We start from the raw sequence: 12,721 nt of genomic DNA on the forward strand, positions 1-12,721 counted from the left end.
TTTGGCAGGAGAGTGATTATAGATGTGGGCAGAACAGCAGTTTTCATCATTGTTATGTGGCCTGCCCACAAACAGATTTTTGCATAACAAAAAAGACACCAGTATACAGCCTAATGAATGCACTCATTAACTGTAATAATGTTAGCTATAGCTTGAAAGGGACTTCAGAGAAAAAGAAACCAGCTCAACTGATTCCAAGACCCTGCTGCATTTTCAACATAGAAAAATAAGTGGAAGAGTTTGCAAAAGGGAGTCTATTTTTGTTGTACACCTGTGTCTCTTAGTATTTTGTCTAATCTTAGAAATAGAGGTTTAGAATGTGTGCTGAATTTCCCAGGTGATTTTCACAGGAATCCTAAAGCTATGTTTGCCAGCTCACTGGTACTAACTCACAATGTTTTACTGATCATAATTTCTCCAGAGCCAAGAGCTGAAAACTTTCTTTCAGTCTAGTGAATCATTTAATGGACCAAGCCATGAGACATCTCTGCAGCTTTATATGCTCTAAAGAACTGCAGTAAAAAGACAGGGCACAAGGTAGCATGGGGAGGAGCTTCTGCAGGAACATCACCTCCGGCTGGTGTCCTGGACATCCACCAGATTGCAGATGTAGCTGGCTTAGCATTAGACCTCTCCCTGCTGCCTTCTCCCACCCTGGACTGGCAGCAGCCCAGAGCAGACAACTGCACCATTCTAGTTAGTTAGTTAGTTAGTTCCCAAAAAATCTTTATATCTTGATAGTATATTCCTAATAATACCTAATAGATCTTGATAGTATGTACCTGATACCTTGATAGCTTATCAATGACAACCTTTTTTTTTAAAGTGAGCAGCTTTAAAGAAAAGAAATGTTAGCTATAGCTTGAAAAATATCTCCAATAGTCAAAAAAACCATATTTGCAACTCACTGTTGCTTAATTTATTAGTACAAGGGAACTAAAAGGAGTTGATTGTCAAATATTCACAAAAGAGTGTATTCACAAAATAGTGACTGAAAAGGGTTGCAGTAGTTTCATGGACTGCCAATTTGCACAGTGTACCTCTTTGTTCTGCCCCTCTTGTATTATCCAACATACACTCTTGCTAAATTTTGAAACAGACTATAGTTAATGGTCTTCATATTGAAGGTTGTATATTTTTTACCATAATTTGATTCCCAGAACAGCAAAGTTCCAACTCTGCCAAGATACTGCATGGAATGAAACAAAACCACAACAGACATTGGCATTGTTCAGGAGTACTTAAATCTGAAGTTGTCCTTGAAGGATATTGTGGTACAGAATGGAAAAATAGTCAATTATAATATTTATTTAATCTCTTTATCAGCATTGGATTTTCCAGTTTGAAACTTTTTTAGTCCAGCTGTCCCTAAAAGGTGGCAGAATTTCCCCACTTCCTTGAAAGGCTTCTCAAGAATCTGAAAACTTTCACTGAAATCAATATTATAAACCCTATAACTGAGATTTAAGAAATGGCTTAATCAAGTATAAAAGACTTGTAATATGTAAAAATTAAATCTGTGTCTATTTACTGTGTAGGCATGTCAGTTTGAGCAAATCATTTTGTAGTTTTTCAAATATGATACCTTATCATTGACTCATTGGTTTTGGAGTTCCATTTCCCATGATAAAGGTCATTTGGGCTATGGAAGTCACAAGTCTTACATATAGGGCCAATATTATAGAATTGGTGCTATGGATATTCAAAACTGAGAAAGTGGCCTTAAACTGCCAGACCTTTGTTTACTTCAGACTGTCAACCAAAATGTCTAAATTAGGGAATGTAGAATTTCTTTTCTGTTTTTAAACCTCAAAGGATTATCTTAATTATACTGAGACAGTGTTATTTGGGGATTAGAGGTAAAAACTTTCCTTTCACCCAATAAAAGAGAGATAAAACAGTTTCATTTTCATTAAGAGTTATTTTAACCCAGTGTACACTCCTGCCTACCCTGATTGCATCATTGGAATTAGCTGTGTGTATAGCTTTAACACATCATTTAGCCTAAATAAATTTCTCTTCCTTGTTGCTTCCCGTAGCAACTACAGAGAGAGAAAAAATACAATAATGAAAAAAATAACTAAGGCAAAACACTACAAGAAGCTGGGGGAGCTGTGAAGGAGAGTTATTGTTTTAAATTTCTCTGAATTTTTTGTCTAGCCTGCTGGGTTTTACGGAATCATCATTCCCAGATATATGTCAAATCTCAACAACTACTAATGCATAGTGGATGTCAAAAAGTCAGATAGCCTACTGCCATCCCTTCACCAAGGCAGGGACATTTATATCAGATGGATGCTTGTCTGTCTTGCTCTGTGACACTCCTAAGAGTCTTCACTTCAAGCTATTCTAGTTCCTCATTCTCTTTGCTGTGAGGAAAATTTCCTGCTGTCTGAGTCATTCTCTTTTCAGTTTAAGTCCTGGATGCTTATCTCGATATGATAAACAACTTGTGATCTTTTAGCTCATGCTTTGATGTACCTGAAGACAAATAGCACGTCTTCCCTAATACTGTGTTTGGTTCTTTAGGCTATAAATCTTCAGCTAATTCAACCAAGCCTGTTTTCTAGATCATCTCACTTTTTGGTTCACCCTTCACCTCTGAAACAAACTAGATTTTTAAATAGTCATTCTCTCCTGTAGAATACTCCACTTTCACCAATTTTGGAATAGTAGTTTAACATTTGCTTTTCCACATTGTCTATCTGAGGCTTTGTTATCTCTACATTGTTTTCTGTACAGTATGTACTTTGAGTAGGTTTTATAAAATATTCCTAAACACCTTTTGTTCAAGAAGCTAAGCTGAAATACTTATTTGACTGAGAAGCAGATCTGTTGAATTAAGAAGCTCTCCTGCAGAAAAGTTGAGAAGGAGGGTTATGTAATTGTCATTAAAAAGTTGTCATTTCCATATTTTTTAATAATTTAAAGGTATAAAATGGTATCTCTGTTGCAAATCTTCTTGGAGGGATAGCTAATCATAAAGTAATTCTGTAAATTTTATAGCACCCTCCTGGATTAGATCTACAAATCAACTCCTTTGAAAATTATAAAGAAATTAATAACAAGAAAGCATTTTTTTTCCTGGGTTTTTTTGGGGTTTATTTTGTTTTCTTTTGGTTTGTTTTTTTTTTTTGGTTTTTTTGTTTGTTTGTTTTTTGGTTTTTTGGGGTTTTTTGTTTTGTTTTTTTGTTGTTTTTTTTTTATGGGACAACTCATAAAGCTGGGATACTGACAGCATGTCTTTAATTCTTTCAAATTCCACCCAGTTTAAGGAAAAAAATCCCACACTACAAAGCCTATTACTTCCTGCATTAAAAAACTTGTCAGGTTTCATGAGGGTGGATAAAACTGCTTTAAAAACTTGCCAAAGAACAAGATGAATCTTTTAAAGGAAAGGTTAAATCAGTCATAAATTTAAAACACCTTCTGTGGCTTTTATCACAAAACAACCCATAATGGGATTTAAGTCTGTCCAGTAAACATTCCTGGTGGAAGTGGGGGCTCTTTGTCTTACTGAGCCTCTTGAGTGCAGTTGGGAACATTAACATCTGTGTTAATCCCCTAAGCTGGAAGGTAAATTTTCCAAGTGTTATACTCAAGCGAAACAGCAATGCTTATCTTCCTCCTTTTTTGAATGCATATTTTACTCTTCTGTGCTGAGTAAATCAGTGCATTTGAAATCTGAAGTATGTTTAATGGTTCTTTCATTTTGATTCCAGACACTGGATATTTTTTTTCCCCGTGGTGAAGCTGCTATTTACTGACATTGCAGCTGTGCTAGGAAGACATAGTCAAGAGTCCAGGCTCTGCTGAAATAGTGTCTTGTGCAGGAGTCACTCTCTGAGGATGTGTTTGCTCTGTGTGGACAGCTGAACGCACAGCTTAAGGAATGCACTGGGGACCAGGTGTCTGCAGCAGGATTCCTGCCCATTCTGCAGTACAGAAAAAAGTTTAAGACAGGCAGTGAATGATCAAAAGAGAACAGATCCACACATATAAAGGTCACCTACATCACTTAAAGCATGACTAACTTACAGAAGGGCTAGCTTTAAACAAATCATGACGATGTAAAATAAGACAAGTTGAGCTTATTTTTCATCCTTCAATTACTCAACTTTTAGGATTTAAAGGTACTCTCTATAGTCAACATCAGTGACTTCTTAGAGGAGGGACAAATGCTAATCTGAGATTCTTCGCCAAGTCTCTGAGCTTTGAAAAACTGAAATATCATGTTCATGATAAAAGAGAAGAAATCTGAAATGCTCTAATAAGATATGTACATTTTTAGGATTGAGTGAAACTTCATAAATGGCAGTACTTCCAGAAGAATTCCATTGTGAAATGAGGAGAGGGCAATTACCCTGAATGTTTGTGATATTTTGTTTGAGTGGGGTTGTCAGTTGCTTCTGTCTCCTTGTGGTTTGCGTGTTGCAAGATGAAAGGTTAACAGAAGGGGATTAAAATTCTGTGTGCAGTACAGTATCACACAACTCCATAAAGCTCCAGCCACAAGCAACAAAGAAATAGGAGCAACACCTGGATCTGCATAATGCTCTGCCCAGCTTCATTAGCCATGTCCGCAGAGAGAATTAATTGTTTCAGATGCAATGTCATGTTGTCTCTGTGCTGGTGTTTCTGCTTGAGCAGTGCCAGCCCATTCAAGACTTGCTTCTGGCTCCTTGTGCTGTGCTTCCTCAAGAAGTAGGGACATGGTCTGCAACACAGCCCTGCCCTTTGCACAGTGAGAGGTCCTGTCCCCAAAGCCACATCCTCTCCTCCCAGGTAAGAGTAGTATCAACCCAGTGTCAGGGAAACGCTGAACACAAGGTTTTCTCCCCTCAGTGAGGTTAATTGATGCAGGGATACACTTATATACAGCAGATTTCAGGATCTGTGACTTTTAACATTGTTTCAATTACCCTACGTGGAGGATTTGGAATAGATAATTTAAGTAGAAGGTCCCGATGTCAAGCAAATGTAAGTAAAACACTGAATTCTTCCTCTGGAAGAATTACAGGTGCTTTACAGGACTCCACTCAGAACCACAACTGCTTAGTGTGTGTGCTCCTAGGCTCTGATTTTCAATGCCTAGGAAGCTCTTTTCTTATTCCTTTGGATGGCCAATGTGGTGTCCCTCTCCTTTACCCCTACAGTGACGGCTGGGCAGACAGGTATGACGTGACAGAAGGGTACCAGAACGAAGCTGTCGGTGGGATAACAATCAAGCTGCAGTCCCCAGACGTGAAATGGTTTGATGATTACTACCTACAGCTCCGGCCAGAAACCAACCATCGGAACCCATGGTTTCAGGAATTTTGGCAGCACAGGTTCCAGTGTCGCTTGGAAGGGTTTCCCCAAGAGAACCCTAAATACAACAAGACCTGCACAAGTAAGTGAATTTATTGCTTCTGCTGAGTGAAACAATGTGAATGAAGGTCTGGGCTGATGCAGCATGGTCTGGTGAAACAGTGAGTCAGATTGGAAGGAGAAGAAGCTTTAATTTCCATGCTTGTGGTTTTCAAAGTTATAAAAAGCACAATTTTAAGTGTTCAGGTTTCTAAAGAAACAGATAGAGTTTCAGTACCTAACTGGTCTCTGTATTTGAAAAACTTGATGCTACTCCACCTCCATAGGCATGTAAACACTTTCAAAAATGCTGCAACACAAAGCACCACCTTTTCAGAGGTGCAAATGTACAGAGGTGCAAAAGGTACAAAATGTACCTTTTCAGAAAAAAAAGCTGATCATATTGCTTTGGCTCACAAAAGCAATAACAGTGCTAATATACTAAAAGTAATCTGAAGTCCTTATGGCAGTGATGAGTATTTATGAACTTCAGAAAAAAGGTGATTTGAAAGGTGTCATTAGGTTTTTTTTCAGCCATGGGTCATTTCAGCATATGCCATTTTGAGCTGATTATTTTCATTCCATTGTACTAATTTTAGCAAAAACTCCCACATTTTGTCATTTCTGCACTACAGATAGATGTGGTACATTTTTCTGGGATTTTGTAGGTTTGTTTTTGTTCTTTTTTATTTATTGCTTCTGTTAATTGCTCTTTACTTCATGAGATGCCAAGCAGTACTAATGTTGTCTAGACTGTGAACTGGCATCCATGTCTTGCATTCCAAAGGGTATGGGGCCCTGTGGCACCAGTGAAATGGCAAGAGACTCAGCAGGAACCAACTCAGTGCCTCAGCAAGAAGACCCCACACTATCTGGAAAGGGTCCTTTGTTTGGGCTCAGAGTCCTTCCTTTGAGGCTAGCAGGACTGTTTCACAAGCCCCTTCTCCTTCTCTGTAACTCTCTGGGCAAATTTTTAACTATTTCCAACCCTTGAGATGTCACTAATACCATTGTATTAGTATTCTGGTATTCTGGCAGTGTTGGGGATAATGTGGTGCTGTGCTGGGCATTCACCCAACCACAGCTCTGAACCCCAAGGGTTCTTCCCTTGTGAAAATCTTCCACACACCCATGAGACCAAGAAATATCTTAAAGGATCAGAGTCTTGGATTTGCACAACACAAACTCCTACCTAAATCCCACTTAACGATCTTAAAGTCTTTCTTTTGATTTGGACAAGGTCTCAGAGGAAGTTTGTGAGTGAGATGTAAATTGAATCGAGGAATCCCAAAATCTCAGTGGACACCTTCCACACTCTACTCACTTTTCCCCATTATTTTTGTTCAGTTACCCTTCCAACAAAGTTTGAGACAGGTTTTATTTGCACTATTGACAGCTACTGCATATTGAGCAGCAAACTTCATTGATTTCCCCATGATAATATAGACCTGTTTCCTGAGATGTCAATGTAGTGTGCATAGCTGGATGCAGGGTAATAAATACCTGGTTTCCATCAGTGTGCCATGTAAAAATCATTTCAATTTGACTTTTTTTGTCTCCTTTTTTAACTTACCTTTTACCAACAATGTGAGAATCTAATTTATGTTTTATGTGAAAGATTGGGAACTGTGAAATGTAAGTGCCTAAAGAATCTTTTATAGAACCTAAAATAAAATTCACCACCACAGAAAAATTATCATGGGGGTGCAGGGAGATATTACTTTATACATGAATTCACCAGTCATGGATATAAGACAATCATTAAGCATGAATTTTTTGGTGTGAATAGCACTCATGGCTGGAAGCTTTCCTACAAAGAACCACAGCTCAAATAGGCTCCTAAAACCTAGGAATGTCAAAGACACAAAAAAAGGTGCAAAAATCCAAATCTTCTGATTTGCAAATCATGAATGGAAAAGGCTTTTTTCCAAATAGATAGCTCTAATTTCCTTTTCTTCAGTTTTATTTTAATAAAACATGGCATGGGCTGGACCATGATGCATACAGTAAAATAATTAAAACCAGATTATAAAAGCTTGAATTCTCTCTTGTTGCTGTAGGGCAAAAACATTAATTGTAGTTGTAGAATTTCCTGTGGATTAACCAGCAAGACAGACATAAATGTATTCACTGAGAATTGCAAGAGTGAAACATTTGATGCTGCGACTATGAGGTCAAAATTACCATGAATATTTGAAATTGGCATGGTAGTTGTTGTTTCTGCCTCATTTCCTATCACCCATATGAATTTGAAAATTATATCTTTTCAATTCCTATATTACTATTTATTTATTTTGAACAGTCAAAGTTGTGAGTCCTAAATTCCCTCAGACCAGACTTCACAATTATAAAGATGATACTTGCCCTCAGTGGTCATAAATGTTTCACATTTATGAAGAGATTCTGCATGATGAGGAATTAGTTTCGGTTCTGATTTCACCAGGTAAGAAAACAGGACTATGTCCTTTATTTTATTTAACTAAATATATGGTGTTCTCCAGAAGCTGCATTTAAAAAAATATTGAAAACCCCAAACACACTAAAAAATTAAGCTACAGGTGTTTCTTACGATTACAAATAATGAGATTAAGTTCATTGAGAAATGCTGGAGAGAAATCAAAACCTATTTTCTACATCAAAAGTCAAGCAATTCTTTACTTCTTGGAATAAAGATAAAAAGATAAGCTTAGAGCTGATGTTAATAGACAAAGTCATTATTAAATGAATATGTCTATACAAAAGGCAGTAACCATTATATTAGTGGGAAACAAAATTAATTGTTCTCTGTAATCCAGTTGTGTTGTCACAAAACCATAAAGAATGGTTAACAGTATAGTCAAGTTTATTCAATAAGAAAATAAACACTGGAAGATGTGGCTGAAATCTAAGTAATAACTGACTTCACCTATGCATCAGCTATGAATTTAGCTGTTAAAATCTTTTCATTTGCTTTGATGAATCCTGCCTAGTAGAATATTAGGCTACATTTAACCCTCTGACAGAAAATACATGAAGCCATAAATAATTGCAACCATCTCCAGTGACTTGTGAGTATTTTTCTCACTTTTTAACATAAACTATTCATAGACATTTTCAGGGAAGGTATTGTTATTAACTAATACATGATTCAGTATGATATGTATAATCAAATTATGAAATCATCCGAACAAAGAGAATCCAAAAAACAATAAAGCTTTTTTTCCATTCATTTCTATTAAGGACTAAAAATTTTCCATTCCTACACATAGATTTAGTTCATACTGAGATGAAAATTTCAGCATCCAGCTCATTTTTCATTAGCAGATTAGAACATACTTGCCTAATCCAAATGTGTGTCACTGCTGTTGCTGCTAAGAACATTGACTTTCTGCCCAGCTGGAGCACTACAGAAAGTGAGAAGTTCACAGACTTATCTGACTTGATTTTCAGTGTAATCAGTTCCGTGACACAGGAAAGTTGTTACAAGCCACCTCTGAGGAACAAGAGTCAGAACAAAGAATTTAAAATGCATGTGTAAAAGGAGACATTTAATGGCCTCCAAACACTAGGGATTTTACAAGATTTGGGGTTGGTTTCACATCTAGCACCAGTCAGAGATTTTTTTTTAATATCTAAGTCTATAATTCAAAGAAGTTAATAAATAGTTGTGCTAGCTGATCTAGATGAGTAACTCACTCTACTCAGTGACCAGCTTCAGGTCTCAAAAGGCTAATCTAAACCCTTGGTATTTATTGCCTTTAGACCTTTGAAGATGAGATGTTTATGCTATTGCTTTCTTTTAGACAGAGTTCCTAGTACCTATTCATCCTGGTGAGGGTGTTTTAAAAAATGCATCTTTACACCAAGCAGAAACAAAACCCAACATAATTATGTGGTGAAACTGGACAGTACTGGAAAAATGCAAGTCCTCAAAGTCACCAGGAGCAGAAGCATATTTATTACATTTACCAGTCTGTTAAATTATTTATTTTGCCTGCACTGTTAATTGATATTATTTTTCCCATGCTGTGCAAAAGCTGGAGGCATGGATGGAACAGCATTATTTATGGTGATACTCAAACACAGAGCAATACCAGAATACACATCCCAAGTATCTGTGATCTAAGTCATAGACAATAAAGAGTAAATAAATAGAGGCTGATGCTGTTGAAGTATCTTACTTTGATTATCTGCAGTATCTAACTTTGATTGACAGAGGCTACAGACTTTAAAAAAAAAATAGCAGTTTCATGTAAAGGAACAGTGGGAAAAGAATCTGGAGGAAGGTGATAGGTCACTTGTGCAGGTACTTACAGCAGGGTCATGACATTAAATACTTCAGTTCAAAGCAGTGAAGTAGAAAACAAAGGGAAATTATGGGGGCTGGGTCATCACAGACAAAGGTCAGCCACAAACAAGACATAGAGGGCACTGAAAGTGAGGAAGGCAGCTTATGTCTGCCATGGCTGGGAGCAAGGACCCAGAGACAGGGTTTATAGGGAAGAAGAACACACAGTGATGTACAGGTGTCCTGGTTACAGCTCCCAGGAAAAGGAGATTGGCAGTGATTTGCAGAGCTTTCTGAGTGCATCATAGAAGGGTGCAAAAATCCCAAAATCCATTCATGAATTAACCATGTGTCTTCTCTGAGATAAAAGTGCTTTTTCTGAGGGTGTAAAATTTCTCATAAAAGAAGGATGACCAATGTATCTCCAAGCAATTTAGAAGAGGATTAAGAATAAATGAGTTTATTTGCAGAAAGGGAGATTAGGGAAATTTGGGATAAATACGAGAAAAGCTTTCCTGCTAAAGGTACAAATGTGCACATAAAATGAAAGTGCAAAAAATACCTACCTGTTTGCTGAATCTCATCCAGTTCCAGCTATTTTTAATGAGTACAAAGGGACACACAGAAAGTCCATGGTTTCAGATGAACAGAAATTTAGTTTAACAAATGTCCCTTTTGGGTTTCCAGATAGAATGAAGGAATAAAACATGACTGTCTAGTCTTTTGCACTGCAACATGCAAATCTGTTGATTAAATGTAGGCTCTAATGCCAAAATTGGTTTAATCAGAACTCAGCCAACAAAACATAAGTGCAGTCAGAATGGAAAGGTATTTTCCATATTTTAAGGAATGTGTCACATTTAAACATCATATTCCTCAGACTTAACATTCCTATACTTTTATTTTTAGACGGCAAATAAAAGCAGAGCAAAGTAAAAATTAATTTCTGTTTTTTAAACAGTGAATTAGAAAGCATTTTAATTCTCCTGAATAAATCCTGTGTGTCATTCAGTTTGATATTCATGCTTGGGCACTGGCAAGCCTAATTATGGTCCAGCCCTCATTTTTATGCCCCACATTTCAGACCTGGAACTCAAACATGGTTATTATTATTTTTACAGTAATGCTGGGTCAGATCCAGAAATTTCCAAAGGCAAATCAACTGTAAGGCATAAGTCCAGATCTGAATTTTCTAGCAGCCTGATATAATCTGAGCCAGGAGCCCACACAGACGTGTTGCTATTTTTTTTGATTCAGAGAAAGAAGCAGTGTGACACTAAAAACTGCTATATGCTCTGGTTTATATTTTTGAAAGTCTTTTTGATATTAATTAATCCCGAATTTAACACAACAGTAACTCAAACACTTTAATAGCTTGAATCTTCTTATTGTTGTTACAGAATTCATCAAGGTCCTCCAAAGTCTGACTACAAAACCACATTTGTTTTTCCTTCTCTTTATGTTCCCTGATTTCTTCCTTCAATATATTAGATGTATGTGATGATTTGACCTGATATGACCCCTTATATTGCAATTCCTTTTCCAACTGCCTTTCTGAGCCTTGGTAACTATCTGGATCACGTCTCTCTAGCCTTAAAAATTAATTTATATCTAAATTTATTCCGATTATATACATTTCATATTGGATGTTTCAATTGGCCATTCTTTTCTCTCAGCAGCTCCACTTTCTATATAGATTAAAATACTTCATATAAGCATGTTTGCAAGTACAGAGTTTTATGCCACCATTTAATGTACTTTTGCACCTGTAGCAGTTGAGCTTTGTTGCAATTTGTGACCAAAGAAACTGAATTGTGTAGAGAAATAATAGTACTGTTAAGAAAATTATATGGAGAAATAGGTATCTATTTACTTACCTTCTCCTAGGACTACCTTTTGCTGATACTCTTTTTTGCTGATCATACTGAACTTGACAAGAGAAGCCAGACTGCCACTGTTTTGTGGGCACCCAGGGGTGAAGGTCCAGCTCTCAGCAGATTTGTGAGTGCTCTGAGATAGCAGTTGCTGTGCAGGTTTAAATAGATGTAAAACACCAAAGTCAGATAAGTACTCTGAAAAAATCTTTTCAAAGTCATCTCTGGATTTCAATACATTGAATTTGGTCTCTCGGTCATTCTCAACATTTTGGTTCTACTCAACATGTAAAATGTAACAGTGCTGATGCTGGCTTTCATTTAAGAAGAGTGAGAGTTAGAACTGGTCAAAAGCATTGGGTGAGGGAATTACATTGGAAGGGACTTCCTTGTCAAATTTTAAAAATGTTCCATAGCAGCATTAAAATGGGTCTTCTTTTTTTTTTTTGGCTTTCTTATCTCTCTGAAAATCTTTGAGTTAAGCTTTTAATTTACCTTCACATTGTTTCAGTTTTATGCTACGTGTTTTGCCTCAACATCAAAACTACATTTCCCGGTGAAAAAGGATATTTAAACTGCATGAAATTTCCCACAGAGCAAAAAATGCCTTTTTTCTTCAGTCCAAGAGCCTATAATAAATTAAAATAGGGAAACAAATAAATAAATAAACTACTGCAATTGATTTTTTAGTAGAAAAATACACCCAGAACCTTACAAATTATACAGAACTGAAAGTTACTTTATCATTTCACATTGCTTTGCTAGAAAGCTCTGATAATAGACTCTGGAAAAGGTTCCAAAATCAGATTTTTTCCTATATCTTTAAACAAGGACAATTTAACTAGATAGGAACAATATGGTTCTCGTGTACAACCTTTCCTCTGTTTTACCAGATACCACACATTTCTTCAGTGCATGTTTCTGGGATGACTGACTTGGTGGCATGTCATCCAGAGCATATAGATCCAGGGAAAGTTACACGTGTTCCCAAGGAACGCAACAGAGACAACTTGGACTGCTGACAGAGATAAGAAGCCACACACTAGATCCTGCAGAAGATAGACACTACCATGGTTTTGTTGGAAATATTACTGTTGTCCTGATTTTTTTTAAGAAATTCACTAAAGCAAAGGAAAGAAAATAAAGGAAAACACATTGGTTGATGGACTTAAAGTACGCTGAGCAGAATGTGAATGTGGGACATACTTGCCAGCAAAACTAGATCTCATCT

General features: G+C 36.8%; 1 protein-coding gene across 6 annotated transcripts in view; it reads left to right on the forward strand.

The window, feature by feature from the left end:
• Positions 1 to 12,721, forward strand: part of GRM5 (glutamate metabotropic receptor 5) — a 245,731-nt gene that overhangs the window by 179,088 nt on the left and 53,922 nt on the right. For all 6 annotated transcript variants that reach the window (XM_071432802.1, XM_071432804.1, XM_071432803.1 and 3 more), the window contains one exon: positions 5,157 to 5,392. In XM_071432802.1, coding sequence (XP_071288903.1) covers positions 5,157 to 5,392 — 236 coding nt within the window. The remainder of the gene's footprint in view (positions 1 to 5,156; positions 5,393 to 12,721) is intronic.

Source organism: Agelaius tricolor, unplaced genomic scaffold (assembly GCF_023055355.1).
Source record: "Agelaius tricolor isolate 1412-34295 unplaced genomic scaffold, bAgeTri1.0.p SCAF_9, whole genome shotgun sequence".
Classification (NCBI taxonomy): domain Eukaryota; kingdom Metazoa; phylum Chordata; class Aves; order Passeriformes; family Icteridae; genus Agelaius; species Agelaius tricolor.